At 39.4% G+C, this 16,291-nt stretch overlaps 1 protein-coding gene across 1 annotated transcript; it reads right to left on the bottom strand.

Annotated features, from left to right (window-relative positions):
• Positions 1 to 563: 563 nt before the first annotated feature.
• On the bottom strand, positions 564 to 12,777 carry LOC148024851 (dihydropyrimidine dehydrogenase (NADP(+)), chloroplastic-like). Its single transcript, XM_087694513.1, has 7 exons — positions 12,277 to 12,777; positions 11,933 to 12,190; positions 11,482 to 11,652; positions 1,753 to 1,865; positions 1,484 to 1,670; positions 1,144 to 1,253; positions 564 to 1,059 (listed from the first exon to the last, which is right to left on the bottom strand). The coding sequence occupies exons 1-7, from the start codon at positions 12,553 to 12,555 to the stop codon at positions 900 to 902; spliced, it is 1,278 nt and encodes a 425-aa protein (XP_087550639.1). The 5' UTR covers positions 12,556 to 12,777; the 3' UTR covers positions 564 to 899.
• Between the last annotated feature and the right edge of the window lie 3,514 nt (positions 12,778 to 16,291).

Raw genomic sequence — 16,291 nt, 5'->3', positions numbered from 1 at the left:
TTTCTTGGTGATATGTAGCCCTTAAGGTTTTCATAAAGAAGTGCCATTCATTACAAGCCATTTGAACACTTTCTATTCCAACAAGCAACAGTGGCATAATCATGATGATCGTGATCATGATGGGGATGACCATGATGATGACTACTTTATTCTACAAAAGGCTGTGTGGGAATGAGTAAATGAATAACAAAGATTTTGCAAGTTGTACAAACTCGGGAAAAGCACTAATGAATGGTTCCATGTAAGAAAATGCCAAGTACCTCCATCATTACAACCAAGAGTTTCTGAAATGGGATATTTCATAAAGTTTCCTTTGTATTAAAAAGTTTTGCTGCCTGATTATTTATCCTCCATATTGCAAGCTAAGCCTCTTCATGTAACTCAGGGGACTCAAACTTTTTGCCTTCAATTGAAGTTGGTCAATAAACGTGTATATTTTATATGCTTCGATCCTATATGAAACAGGTTCTATGCAGCACTGATTCAATAATACTACACAACTCTTGTGACAATCCCACAACATTCAAAACTGCTGACTGTTGGAAACTACTTGCAAAGAAAACCAAATGCCAAACTCTCCAACTATGATTAGATAATTTGAGGGCTTCCTATTATCTGGCAAGACAAACAATATGCAACAAAGTTCATTTATGAATTCCAAGTCCTGTCACATTTCTGGCCTTTTACTTGGAGAGCACATTGGACCTGCTACAAGAGTGGATAAATTAATTGTGTTTTTTGATATTATTCCATCTTTCTATTGCTCAGAGAGCTGAGGTGGTTATGAACCTACCACCAGGGACACCAGAATTGCTACGAAGTTTACCCCTGTCCCCTGTTGACTTGTCTGAGACTGTTACACAGGACAGCAGCATCTAGAATTATACTCACAAATTGCTCTACTTGTTTGACACCATTGTCTCTGTCTGGTTCACAAATGCATCTCCTGTCCAGTCCATGTCTGATGCCAAACCGAGACGAACTGCTTTTTTCTTTTGAATTGCTTCTTGTTGCCGATGCACAAGATCCGTGTGTGTGGTGAAGTATTCCAAGGAAGCCCTGAAAAAAGTTTGTGTCAAGCCGGACATAAGTTTCTTTTCAAAGTGCTAGTGACCTGCAATACAACTAATATAATCACATTACCCGCGGAAGTCTTCAATAGTTTTGAAATTATGCCTCTCCATAAAGGCCTTCAACTCAGAGCACAACTGCTTCACATGGCCATACCCATGCAGCATGACACCTGTGCAAACCTGCAGAATCACATGGCGTATGTTCAGTTATAGACACATGTTAAAGGCCTCCACGCAACCACCCCACCCCCATCACCCAACAACCCCCTTAAAACCAGAAAAAAACTTTTCCCTTCATTTTCTTTTTTTCTGCGGCTCCCCCTCCAGCCCAAAATCCCTTGTATATGATACACTCCTATGCAGATGATTACGATTAAATTTTAGAACTAAAGTTAAAAATCAACACATACCTGCACTGTTTGAGCTCCCAATAACAAAAATTCAGCAGCATTACTTCCTGTCTCCACACCACCGATGCCAGAAAGAGAGATATCTTTGCCACTGAACTCTTTCTTCATCATCTGGGCAATCGACATCACTTTTGCTAAGGCAATGGGGCGGACTGCTTTAGATGAATAACCACCAGGAGTTGAATATCTACACACATCCAATAGATGCCAACACATCAGTAACTTGCTGGTATATGTGAGAGGACAGGCACTGCATAAGCTTGTAATACCCTTCAACAGATGGTTCAGGCCGCAAAGTATCCAAGTTGATGCCCATGACACTCATGATTGTGTTGATGGCAGAAACACCTTCACATCCCTCCTCCAGCGAAACTCTGGCTGGCTGATATATTCAAACGCCAACGGTCAGTGTTTTGCAAGTGGCCCAGTCCAATCATAAATAAGCAGCCAATTTGCAGGAGCCAAAAAGAACAATGGCCTTTGGAAACTAGACTACAGTCTACAATTAACTACCATTCAATAAAGGAAGTTCTATAACGTCCAATTTATTATTTTGACAAGCAGCCATCTATTTTGAGGAAAGTTTTGCAATTCCTTTCAAGTTGTTCTAGATATTCTTACGAGAATAATATTTAGAAAGAGCCAAGGTCTAATGATTCTTGCAGAATTCTATGGCTTGAAAATATATACATGGAAGTTTCAAGATATTACTGCAAGCTGTTACAATTAAATATATTCTGAAAGTGAGACTATCAGTATCTGAATGATCCAGATCCATGATCTACTGATTCTGCCACATAATTGTAATTTGATGTCTCAGATTCTCTGTAGAAACAACCGTCAAAAGACATCCAGGGATCTAGTGATTCCACCACATAATTGCAATTTGAAGTCTTCAATTCTCTGTAGAAACAACTGTCAAAAGGCAATGGTAGAAGCATGCTCAACCAACGGCTTGTTCAAAGTTCTCTGTCTGCCCATTTGTGTGCAGATAAGAAGTTATCGAAATGGGCAGCTTGGTACCGAGCCCGTATAATAATGCCTTCCAAAAAGCACTACAGAATTTTAAGTCTCATGTTTAAAACAATCCTTTTTGGAAAGCCACGCTCTTGGAGAATCCCCCTAAAAAATAGGTGTCCAACTTCTACACCATCCTAATCTAATTTCCAGAACTCGTGTTATTCAGGCCATATTAGCTTTCATTTTGAAATCACCTTCTCTTCAGAGAGCCAGTTCCAAAGTCCAGGTAACTCCGGGATAAACAATGACCTTTTCTGTCCCCCATTTTGTTGTCTAGCATATGCATCACCTTTGAAGTAACAATGATGAGCTTTACAATTCATGTGTGGCTAAAGAAGCCTCCAAAGAGCTTCTCCCCTATTATCGATGCCCAAGGCAACTAGATGATGAAGGCTATCATACCACTTTTGGGGATAGCAAATGGAAGATATGTAAGGGCTCTAGGATTGTTGCTAAAGGCGCTAAAAGTGATACTATGTATCCATTACATGTATCTAGTGTGCATAATCGTGTTGTCCCCATAACCGAGCTGCCAAGTGTGTCTTTGTGGCATAGCCGATTGGGGTACATGAGTCAAACTAGAATGAAAGTGCTTTCTTATTTGGGTTATTTGCTGTGTTTGAGATATGTTGATTTTAATCATCATGATCATTGTATTTTTGGCAAGCATGCTCAAACATCACATAAAAAGTCTCTTTCATTAAAATCTTCACCCTAGTTGGTACATTCAAATGTATGTGAGATGCCAGGGTTATCTCTAGGGAAAAATAAATATTTTCTCACTTTGGTTAATGATGCCACACGCAAAGTATGGGTTTATTTGATCCGTTGTAAAGATGAGGCTTTGAATAAGTTTAAAAAATTCCTAGCACATGCTAAACATATGACCAGCATGACATCAAAGGGTCTTCACTCTAACAATGGTGGGGATTATGTGTCAAAGCCTTTAAGGCCTTTTGTGACAACAAAGGGATAAAAAGAGAGCTCACTACCCCTTATAATCTGCCCCAAAATGGTATCTCAGAGTGTATGGATTGACTCAAGCACTTAATTACAGCAATTAAGAAACGAACATAAACTGAAATGCACACATTACCATAATAGTCTTGGACACTGGACACCCTCTTGGCCTAAAAACTGGCACCCCTTGTGGTGTTTCTTTAATTTGTATTGCTATTGGATGGAGTACAACTCAGATTTCACAATCTCCTCCACTGATCCAAAAGCTCCGTGCTATCACAACCAATCAACAAACAATTTGAGCCAATTGCCCTTTAATCTTCACCCAAGACCTATACAAATGGAACCACAAAATAGCCAAATAATGCCCCAAATCAAGTGGAATGGGCTAGCATCTGAAATCTTTGATAATTCCTTGAATTTCAACGACTAATTTCAGTGTACGACGATCCCAAGGTGATTGCTAAACCCTAATTTCTACAAAGAATTAGGGTTTACAACCGAATTCTGACTGCTACCCACCAAATCTAACTGAGAACTCCTTTAATTGGCTGAGAAATCCTGAGATACTCAAAGGACAAGCTAGAGAAGGTGAGAGAATTCTAAGATGAGAAAGAGAACAAATTTTCTTCACGAGAGAGCCTGCCAATCTGCTTGTTGCTTGCTCCAGCCTGCAATAAATACAATTGCCTGCTGCCTGGAGCCCAAAAAATGCAATCACTAACCCTTGGAGAGAAAAATATTGGTGTCATCTACCTCCTAAGGGTCCAATCATTGTCGCCTACCTCCAATGGCTGAATTCTAATGAGGGAACTGATCTGTACTACCCTCTCTCCCTCTCTCTCTCTCTCTCTCTCTCTCTCTCTTTCTTTCTCAACCTGATCCAACTAAATGAGTCTCTCCCAGCCCCAAACAGCCTTCTCCCCTATTGCATGGGCATTTTGCTAAGTTGCAACCTTCTAATCCCATTTCCAACCAATTAATTAAGTCTGAAAATTAATCAGCCCTTCTGACCCCGCCCAAAATTAAATGTACCCATCCACGATTTGATTGTCTAGGCCATTTGCAACCCCTGGTCCCTAGCCTTAATTGATCCTTAAACTAGTATTACTTAATTAATTAATGCCTAGTCCCTAGCGTCACCACTAACACTTAATGACCAATTATCTGTCCTAGAGCCAAAACTAACACCAACTAACATCCAAAACCCAATTGGCATAACTTGTCACACCTCTTGCCTTTGACACCCACTCTTTCCTCGGAGTCCTTGGCCTATTACCATGAAATAACTACCATGTGCATCACATGTGCCTTACAACATTGCATATTTGATTATTAAATTAATCAAATGTTACTAGCAAGAGCAAAGCATCTCAAAAATTTCATGTCCTCATGACAAACCTTCCCCTTGAAATTTCTACAATTGTCCTTGATTGCACTACAATGTGCCAAAGCAAAAGTATACTGCACTAGAACTTCCATAAGGTATCACAATCACAACATTGGCCATTGTTGTCTAACCATGCCATATGCCCAAAACTTGCTGAAATTTTCCAACCAACTTAAAACTGGAAAATAGTCTAGGACTACTGCTAGAAACTCATCGGATGCATCCTTTTCTTATATTTCTCAATTGTTCGAGCATCACAAGTACGTGAAATTTTGAGATGCTTTAATTTTGCTAATAACATTTGATTAAGTTATTAATCAAATGTGCAAGGTTATTTAGCACATGTGATGCACATGGCAATTATTTCATGGTAGCAACCAAGGACCCCGAGAATGCAATGGATGTCAAAGGTAAAAATTATAATAAGTTATGCCGACTAGGTTTTGGTGGTCAATTGGTATCAAATGTGACCCTAGGACAGTGGTTAGATCAATAAGTGTCAGTAGTGACACTAGGGACTAGTATTAATTAATTAATTAATGACAATACGATTAACAAAGATTGGGGACCGCTTCAAGTTGCAAATAGCCTAACCAGTTAAATTATGGATAGGCGTATTTAATTTTGGGCAAGGTCAGAAGGGCTGAATTTAATTTTTAAAATTATTTAATTCTCAAAATTAATTTAACGTCTGGATAATGTTGAAAAATGGGTTTAGAAGGCTACCACTTGGCAAAAACGCCCATGCAAGACTGAAGAACGTCTTTGGAGGTTGGAGAGAGTCATTTAGTGCATTCAGTCTACAAGGAGAGAAAGGAGAGGTTGTTGGTCTAATCCGCAACCATTGGAGGGCCTTCTAAGGCAACCAAGGGCAGGAGAAGACCCAAATTGGAGTAGGCAACAGCAATTTTGGCCTTTACAAGGGCTAGCGACAGCAAATTGGGCCCTCTTGGCAGCACGTAACAGCATTAAATGCTGTCCAATACAGACAACAATCAAATTTCAAGCCTTTCTCGCGAAGAATTCCTGAATCTCTCTCTCCTGGCATTCTCTCACCTTCTCCATCTTGTGCTCAATCAATCTCAGCATTTCTCAGCCTTTTGGATCAGATTTCAGTCAACTATAAACCCTAAATTCTTATAAAAATTAGGATTTGACAGCCACCTCAGGACCTGTGCAAATTGATGAAGGCATTGTACACTATATTCAGCACCTGAAATTTGTGAAATTGTCAAGGAATTCAAATGCCAACCCATTCATTGCAATTTGGGACAACGTTTGGCAATTGATGGTTCCATTTTTGCAAATCTTGGGTAAAAAATCAAGAGGCAATTGGCCCGAATTGATTGCCAATTGTTGCTAAAACAAAAGAGCTTTTGGAACAGCAAAGGCGATTGTGAATCTTAGCTTGTACTCATTCCATTAGCAATCAAGTTAAAGAAATACCGAAAGGAGCACCAATTTTGGAGCCAACAGGGTGTCCAATGTCCAAGATTAAAGTGGTAAAGTGTGCATTTTCAGTTTACGTGAATTTTATGTTTGTTGTAATTAGTGCTAAATCGAGTTATTTGCCACCCTATTCGAGGAGAAAGACTAGTTTCAAAGAGTCTAAGAAATGCCTCATTAAATTAGAACAAGTGGTGTAGTTTGACTCATTGAAACGTGTCTTGTTAATTAAAAGCATACTTGGTGAATGAGGAGCTAGAACCATAAGGTGTCTGTGAAGGTGGATAGGTGGGGTAGTGTGGAGACAGCTAGCTCACTTGACAAGTACTCAAAGATTCTATGGAGTTCCAATTTGTTAGTTGGGACACAATAGGTAATCAGTGTTGGTCTGCTGATAGAACTCCTAGCCATGATGCATAGGGGCATTGTGGTCAGGTTCGAAGTTCATGCATCATATGGGATTACCCTCCTCATCATAAGATACATAAGGGTTCACGCATGAGTCTTCCTCCAATGGTTCCTCTACAAAGTGCATTGGAGCATCGCTTGGTGGATGGGTTACTACAGGTCCTGGTAGTCTAGAGATAGGCAAAAATAGGTTGCTCATGTCCGATGAGTGTCAATTGATACAGAGGTACCGAAACAAACATAGGCCCATATGATACCGAAGGTGGAGGTGGAGCCGTTGGGACACAATAGCCCTATCCAAATGTCACCTAGGACACAACATAATAACCGAATGGTCCACTAGATAATGCCATATAGCCAAACTGCAGTACCAAACGATCCACACTCCAATATGTTTGGGATGCACCCCCAGCGGAATAACCTGAATGTGTGTGTGTGGAAGATCGAGCCTCCATCACTAGGTATACCACCTGAAAACATGTATGTAGAGATCCTAAAGAATATGCCTAAATGTACAGAACCCCCCGATGTGGTATGCCGTGGTAGATGTGGTGCACTGAATGAAAGCTAAAAGGAAGGTGCAGCAAAAGGTGAGGGAGGGATGGATGGGAATCCAAATGAATTAGTGATTGATGTTGTTGTGGAAAACATGGTTCGTTCCTTTTGTCCATTAAATGCATTAGATAAAGAGGCATCTACTCCAAATTGACCATGAGAAATAAAATCATTTTAAGGAAAAGAAAGGGAATGAATATTTACAAGTTAATTTTCAGCTTCTTCCCTAGTTTTGAGTTCATAAAGAAATACCTGTCTTCCTCATTACTCAAAAACCAAAGGTTACTTTTAAGAGTCCCTTCTTGACAAGCATTCCCCAATCCAACAAAAAATACATAATCAATGAGCATAGAATCTAATGTAATAAGCTTCGTATCTAACATTGAAGAAAAGAAGTATTATGGAAGTGGAGTGTAATCCGAGCTAGGTTCCACTTGTAAATGGCCAGTCCATGGTGGAGATTCTGAAGGACTTGCAAGATCATTAGTTCTGTGCACTGAATCTAAAGGAGATAACTCAATCTTACCTTCAACCTCCTGCTGAGCCCTATACATAAGGATGAGATCATACTCAGCCACAAAAAGCTGATATGATCTATGGACTCCATGGTAGTCCAATGGCTCTCCACCCATATCAAATCGAGCAATAGCAAGTTAGGAAGCCCACTCCTGATCATTCTTGTCCATATTTGGCTATGGAGACTGGAGCAGTAGTGTGAATGCCTCAAAGTCATCTAACCCTTCTCTTGTTCTTGCTTCTGCAGATGAGCTTTCTAATCAAAGGCCAAGGTTTCTCAAAGAGTACATAGCTCTAATACCATGTGAAGAAATGCTCTAAACGCAAAAAACACAAAACCGATAGTATCACAAAGCACAAACTGATAAACACAAAACATAGTTAGGATTCATGTAACTCAAAGACAGTGAATACAATGAATAATGAAGTGAATGACTATTAAATATAGAATGCTCATGCAGCAAACACACTATACAATGGACTCATATCTCTGCAATCAAGGCAAAGGTTATGAGCTAGTAGAGAGTGTGTCGTACTCTGAACATATCCCGAAACACACCAAGGCAGCCTTCATATATCGGACAATATCAAACGCAGCCAGAGAGGCCAAATGTAGTACAAACAAGTAGTACAAGAGAGAATATGTAGTGAACACAAATAGCAGAGGGGAGAGAAAACCTGACGACAGCTGCAAGAGGCTAACATAAACAATTTGATGTGGGCAACAAAGTGCAGATAGTAGACGATAGTGAGGAGGACCCCATGAAGGAGAGAGAAGATCAAACGCATGCAATCTGGTCAAGGCGACAATACCTGGATGATGGCAACAACTCCAAAAGGCCTTAGCCACAATAAACGCAATCTGAATGATGGTGCCAACAACTGGAGATGAACGCCTAGCAACAAAACATAAATTTGGCAGTGATGGATCAGCAAGTGACAACTGGATGTGGGTGATGGAGGCTAAAATCAGGTGCCACATGGTAGCAAACAGCAATGGGAAGCTTTGCCGTGATGTCCTCCACGAACAGGGTGTGGCCAGCAAAGATACAGATCCTGAAACCTACAAAAACGAGATTAAAGGAGAGTAGTGGGCTGCACGCCTACTTATAGAAAATTTGGGGCACCCAAATTAGGTTTTGGCTTGTGGGACACAATAGCTCTCTAGGATCGCGTTTCTTTTTAAAATAATAAGGTTTATTCATTAATCAAGTGTGTTTTGGGGCTGTTTAAGTCAGGCTAATGCATTTTTAGCTCAACAAAGCTGTCCACCATTGTCTTCTACCATGAAGCATCTGTTTCTCGGCCATTCCTTGCAGTTCCAGACTGTTTCCAACAATCATCTACCTACCGATCATCAAGGTGGCTATTGTCCATCCTCCAAAGTTTGTGTTTGCTGCTGCATATCACCCAAAGAGCTACATCTTGCCCAAATCAATTGTTGCCAACAGCTAGTGATACCCACCATCTTGTGTTTGCATCGTTCTGCTGCTACCTATACTGATTTCTCACTTCTACCACTGCGTTTGCTGTGTTAGATCCTCGACCACCTGCCATGTTATCATTTTCATTGTGTTTGCAGTTTAATGTCCCTCTTCTACCCATGTGACACTAATCCAGCATCCACAACTGCATTTGCTGTTGCCAGACACATATGGAGGCTGCCTTGCTACATTTCGGGACTCATCAGAGTGTGGCACACTCTCCAACTCATACCTCTATCCCAATCCTCAAGACATAGGAGCTCAAGGGTCAATATTCGTCACTACATATAGTGTGTTTGCTGCATTGAGCATTGTATTCTATTCAATATTCAATATTCATTCTTCATTATTCAATGTGTTTGTTGTCTCTAAGTTACCCTAACTATGTCTTTATCAATCTGTGCATTTGTCATACGACTATTTTTGTGTTTTCTATGGTAGTGCATTTCTACACCTCTCTCTCTCTCTCTCTCTCTCTCTCTCTCTCTCTCTCTCTCATGCATGCACACATCCTGGCCCACTCGCAAAGGCCTACCAAATTATCTAAGGATTGAGGTTATCATAACCCCTCACTGCCAAACATTCTCAAAGAACCTCACCTCAAGGGCACACACCTCTCTCTCTCTCTCTCTCTCTCTCTCTCTCTCTCTCTCTCTCTCTCTGTGTGTGTGCACACATAAAAACAGCCACTAAAGATTTCTAGCCAAGGACATGCACGCACACACACACACACACACACACAATCACTACATATTTCTGTTCAAGGGACAGACTAGGAACATTCCAAAAAATGGAGCGATTATCAATAACAAGCTTTGAAATGTTCTAGTGTTTGGAATCCATTCAATGTTACTACTGATCCTAGCATATCCCATGGCCCCAATTCATCTATTCCCTAGCTCTATGATGTTGGACGATCCCTAAATTGAAGGAGTATCCCTAGATTCTAGGAGTTCCTCAAAAAATAAGGATCACAAATCTGTTTTAAAGGCTAATCTTAAAAAGGGATGATTGTTGAAACTTGCGAGTCACACACTATTTTTTGGTTTTTTTTGCACCTGCAAATCTTGCTAAATTTGGCTCTTTTTATTTTCATGTAGAGACTTTGCATTCCTTTTACTCTCAAGTTGATTGTTATAGAGCTTTGCCCTAAAGGATGGATAAACTCCCTTTAAAGGGGTTCTCCATCTTCAACCTTCAACTTGCCTCTCAACCTTCTCACAACTCTGCCCTCTACTTAAAGCAAATGTGGTTGTAATCATTTTACAGTATCTAGTCTTTATTTTCTTTTGAAGTCTTGTAATGTTTGAATTCCAGATGCATTAGCATAACCAAAACATACATTCCAATGCTATATAGATTAATTGTATGAGGATTGTTCACCTTGACCCATTTCTGAGGTTGCCTCTCACAGCAATCAAGCCTCCAACCACCCAGGGTGATGTCATATCCCTTCAGATCCAGCATCTCTATCCCCACTTTAGCACATCTAGATATCTGCCTATGTCTGCATGGATATCAACACACTTGAACCTAAGCTCTTCAAGGAAATACTGCATGTATTTACATCAGCAATACTGCATGTTACTACATTTTCAAGGGCTTAAAAGGATGGTGAAAGAGATGCAGAGCTGGCTGCAGTTTGGGTCTCCTCACAACTTTCAGACCCCCAAGTCATAGAGCAAGCCACTTGTCCAACAATTAGTGGGGCATCTTGCTAACAACAGAGAGAGGCCAAGCCTCTACAGGGCAGCATCACTAGGAAAACAATGGTTTTCCCATGTTACCCCCCAATGAACCTCATTAGGTTAAAATCTTGGATGTGTCACCCAGAATTGTGTCTGGCTCTTCCACAGGATTAATTGTTTGGGAGACGTTGAGCATCCCATGGGTGGTGGGTATTGAAGCTTTTCCACAAGAGGCCCATTCCTCTAGACACTGGTTGATCACAACTCTCATCATAATCTACTAGCTAATCCCTAGCTGATCAAACACCACATGAGCATAATCAAATCCTACAGCACACCATACTGCAATGTCAGAAACTCACAAGCAGGGTGAAAACCCACCCATGAAGCACACATATGCATGTGACAAATGCATACACATGAAATAGCTACACATTTTGAGTAACTCCATAATGTCAATGCTGTACAAACAGATATTTTAATTATAAAATGTGGAAATTCCAACCCACAAAAGCAAGGAAGACAACAAACCACTGTAATGTCAGTAATATTTGGGGTCATCTTTGCCCAAACAGGAACAGTTGCCTTTGCGTTGATCCAACCACAGACCTCACGAAGCAAATCACAATCTTGTCCTACTGCTGCCCCCATTTTACGCTCTGGCATTCCATGAGGGCATGAGAAATTTATTTCAAGTGCATCCTGTCATCCAAACATTAGAAAAACACCATTAATTGATAGTGCAATAACCATGGAAGAGGAAATGTATCAGCCTCAAACCAACACATTCAAGTAAAGTTTAACTACTCTCTCTGATGAGAAAAAGGAAAACTTTGCCTCCAACAGACCTAAACACATGGCTCTTTAGAAAAGATGAAGAAATTACAAGAGGTCTACCTTCCTATACATGAGACAACATAAAGCCCACACAAGCAATGAACAAAAACAATATCAGTTCAATATGGAGAAGTATAGGCCCTACAATTCCAGTTTCTTCTACTCGCTCAATAATCTCCTCCCAAGCATCTTTGTTGTACTCCTCCATTATAGAGGCAATGAGGATGCGATCGGGATATTCCTGCTTTAGCTGCCTCATCTCCTGAAGCATGGTCTCGAATGGTCGGTCGCTAATAAGCTCGATATTCTCCCATCCAATCACTTCCCTGGGTAGACCATTGGATGCATATAATTTTGCATACCGAGGAGTGACATTTACCACTTTGGAGGAATCCAAGGACACCTGAAATTTCAGAAATCAGTTGAATCAGAACTCTTGGATCAAGGCTTCATCTGGATGCTTAGTGATTGACACATGTGGCAGCTTACTGTTTTGGCAATGACAGCACCCCAGCCTTCATCGAAGGCACGCTTCATCACGGTGTAGTTGGTGCCAGGGGGACCGGAGCCAATGACGAAGGGGTTTGGGAGATGCAAACCATTCACACAGACACTGAGGTCAGGACCATCTGAGCTCGAATTCTGTGCTGGCGCTGCTGCCCTGACACACAGCCTTGGGACTTTGGTCGAGTGTTGCCAAAAGCAGGGACCCGATGGGGATGAAGGAAGCCCCTTCATGGGCTGCGTATTGAGCTGAAGACCGGCCATATCCGGATGATGGGCTGTGGCTATGTCTCTGTGCAGATCTCCTCTGTTCTCTCTTTCTGCAAGCTGTACCAGAAATACTGTACCTTGTTCTGTATTTGGGATTGTGGGTCTTTTTGCCCGGTTCACTGAGATCAGAATCCAGACAGCTGAAACAGGAATAACAATCACATGCTGGATTGGAAAGAGCCTGACGTGAAGAATTGCAACTGTTGTTCGTTCGGATCAAAGCAGAAGCAAAGAGCTATTGAAATATCAAGAACGCCTTCTTGAGTTTTCGACAGTGCGTTTGTGCGAGCCCGTTGTATGTGCAGATTTCCACGTCTGAAAGTGTCGCACTGTCAAAGTTCTCTTATGTCGAGTGCCAATTGTATGCTTACGTGCCATTTCTCTGGCAATCCCATCCCCCCCATTAACTATAAACTATAAAAAAGATACATCTGCCTGTGAATTGTCTCTACCATCTGCATCTTTTAGTATCTTACTACATACACAAAACATAATACTAATAATGGCCAAAACACATATTCTTGCAAGTTGCCAATTGTGAATCTTTTAGAATCATACTTTTTCACAAGCATCATCGATATTATTATCATAGGAATAATAATTATAGTGCTTAAGATGATAACAATAAAGCTATCCAAAGTTGCTTTTGAAATACATAAAGGTTCACACCATCCAAGCTCGGACTCCTACTATTACATACAAAAGAAAAGTTGCTTTTGGACACCTATTGGCCAAGACAAGACTCAAAGAGATGGGTTTTTTTAAAATAAATCGATAACACAGTACTTCTTACCATTGTATACAACACTTTCATATTTCCACTTACTGCAAAACAAGAGGAGTTGAAAACAGGTGCTTGTTGTGGGCCTACTGAATCCTCTCTTGTTGGATGGATGGATGGATTTTGTCTACTAGCTCTCACTAACTATGGTTGTAAAGCTAGTGAGGTTCTTTTACAACATAGGAAAGTAACCACTCTATCATATCTCACAATTGCTTCCCCTTTGGTTTCAAAACCTAAAACAAGCAATACGCTTCACATGCAACAAATTGTGCACAAATGCACTTTTTTAAAACTGTATGAATGTATGGCACAAATTCTTAGATACTAAATGTAGGTTTTATGAAAAACAAATCGGGCATACCCTTTATATCTTCGGTTTTGTAAAACCTTCAACTAATGCATCCTTTAGTGTCCCATTGTTAGATATCTTTTAGCTTATCGTAACCTACAATGTTTAATATTATATACTATAGTAATAAATCATTCACATCTAGAACATCTAGAAGACCTTGTTGAGCTCTCTCTCTCTCTCTCTCTCTCTCTCTCTCTCTCTCTCTCTCTCTCTCTCTCTCTCTCTCTCTCTCTCTCTCTCTCTCTCTCTCTCTCTCTCTCTCTCTCTCTCTCTCTCTCTCTCTCTCTCTCTCTCTCTCTCTCTCTCAATGTGTGTGTGTGTGTGTGTGTGTGTGTGTGTGTGTGTGTGTGTGCACGCGTGTAGCCTCCCATGGTGTATGTACGCATGTATGACAATTCCTTTCACACATAAACATGCACTCACATCATGTCTACATATGCTCAAAGTTATGTATACACCTATGCACTTTAGGGAATATTTAGTATTGTAATCTTCTCTATTGATACTACTCAATACACTTTGAGTTTTGCTCTCTCAAGCCTTTTCTTTCCCAAGTTATGTGTGTCTATTCTTGGATTTCTAAATTGTACAATTGGTTTTAAAGTGGGCTTTGACCTTAGATTAAGTTTATTCACGTTCATTTCAGCTTCAATGTGGTGATCAGTAATATTGTGCAAGTCTATTCTTGGAATTCTAAATTGTATATGGTTTTAGAGTGGGCTTTGACCTTAGATTAAGTTTATTTAGGCTCATTTTAGCTTCCGTGGTGGCTGCCACTATTGTGCAAGTTATTTCATCTTTTAGTGCAAAATTGTTTACAACAATCCATTTTATGCTACATAGCACTGATTGGTTTTGTGCATATTTTTCTCCATATAGGTAACTGTTGCATCAACTATATTCAATGGTCATGGCTAAGTTAGATGGAACCAACTATCCACTTTGGGCTTATATGATGTGTCACATACTAGTTACCAAGGGGTCTTAGAACATTGTACATGGTATTGAAAAAGTCTAAGTGATGTTTTGGAAGTTGCACTACGTTAGAAACAACATCAACACAAGTTGTTGAGGATGTTGTAGGCTCTAGATCTCCTTTAGTTAATGCTAGAGCACCACCACCACCACCTATTCCTAAGCAGATTCTTTGGGATGGCAAATTTGCAAAGGCTCGTGCCTTGATTTCATTTTTTGTAAAACATGCCATAATCCCACACATTTGCTCATTTAAACATAAATGTTGTTTGGGATATACTTGCACATTTGTATTAGAGAAGAAAGGAGGTATATTTTGCTTGTTTGCGTAAGCAACTAGAGAGTAAACATACGGATGAATGTGACTCCATGGATAATTTTTTTATAAAGAAAAAGATCTCAAGGAGCAATTGATTGTTGTAGATGAGATTTTGCTAGATACTTCACTTGTACAAACTATTATTAATGATCTTTATGATTATTATTAAAGGTTTACATCTACTCTTCACTCGATGATGAATGGCAATCCAAACATATTTACATTTAATGAGTTGGTTTCTATTTTATTGTAAGAAGAAGGATCTTAGCAAAACATATCCATTATGCATGTTGCAAATCAAACTTTTGTGGCTAATTAGAAAAATAGAGGAACAACTATATTTTCTACTAGTAAGCACAAACCCACACATATTGTTTAGACAAAGAAGGTTGATAAGAATAAAAAGAAAAATGAAAGTAAAATCTATTGTAAATACTATAAAGCAAAAAAGTATGCCTTAAAGGACTATCCTAAACTGGCCACAAAAAAATCTAAGAAGAAAGAGGCTATTATCTAGCTTCATTTTGAACATATCTAGATGGAAGTCTTGGGAGAAGTCACCAAGGAACTCTTCAATGGACTCCCGCTCATCAATTCTTTATTTCTTTTTCAATACTCCTCTAGAAGTCTCTAGCTATTCTAGAAATCCATTTCATTTTGGAAGGCCTCATACTACTTTTGCATCATTTTGATTGGTGTAACCTATAAGGGTACTTGATTTTCCCTTCATGCACTAGCCCTCATCGTTGCTCTCTATGAGCCAATGCTTGCATTGAAGGGCTTATTCACCTGATTTACCTTAGTCTTTAAAATAGTTAATAACTACAAGCATGTAAAAATAGTTAAAAACTTTCTCCAATATTTAGTAAAATCGTGCACATCTACTTGAAGAATAAATTCGTCAAAATGCAGTTGTTACTATATCCCCTTTTCTATAGTATTTTTTAACTATTTAGTTGTTTGAAATTAGCAACTTGATAGGTAATACATTAAAATTTAAAGTTTGCAAAATAACAATGATATTTTGACTTAAGCTATTTAAAATTATGAAATTTTTAACTAACCAAAAATAATTCAATAGCTCCCCTAATTTGTATTTATACTTTATATTTTTTCAATTAATTCAACATAACTTAGCTAAATCTCTAATTTATATTTAAACTTACTAGTTTTTTTACTAATTAACAATAACTTAGCTCAACATCTAATTTAAATAATCTAGACCTCAAATTACCTAATTATTTTAATATTTTGTAAAAATAATTTTAAATTTTATTTGGCTACTTTTTAAAATGTAACC

Source organism: Lygodium microphyllum, chromosome 15, assembly GCF_053477565.2.
Source record: "Lygodium microphyllum isolate KBCC chromosome 15, Lygodium_microphyllum_v1.1.10, whole genome shotgun sequence".
NCBI classification, from domain to species: domain Eukaryota; kingdom Viridiplantae; phylum Streptophyta; class Polypodiopsida; order Schizaeales; family Lygodiaceae; genus Lygodium; species Lygodium microphyllum.
Note: the sequence above shows the minus strand (reverse complement) of the source record. Positions and strands in the feature narration are given on the sequence as shown.

Coding starts and splice junctions, on each gene's coding strand:
- LOC148024851 (XM_087694513.1), bottom strand. CDS start 12,555: ATGGCCGGTCTTCAGCTCAATACGCAGCCCATGAAGGGGCTTCCTTCA. Junction 11,653..11,932: donor GAGTAGAAGAAACTGGAATT/GTAGGGCCTATA, acceptor TTTGGATGACAG/GATGCACTTGAAATAAATTT. Junction 1,671..1,752: donor CCTGAACCATCTGTTGAAGG/GTATTACAAGCT, acceptor GGATGTGTGTAG/ATATTCAACTCCTGGTGGTT.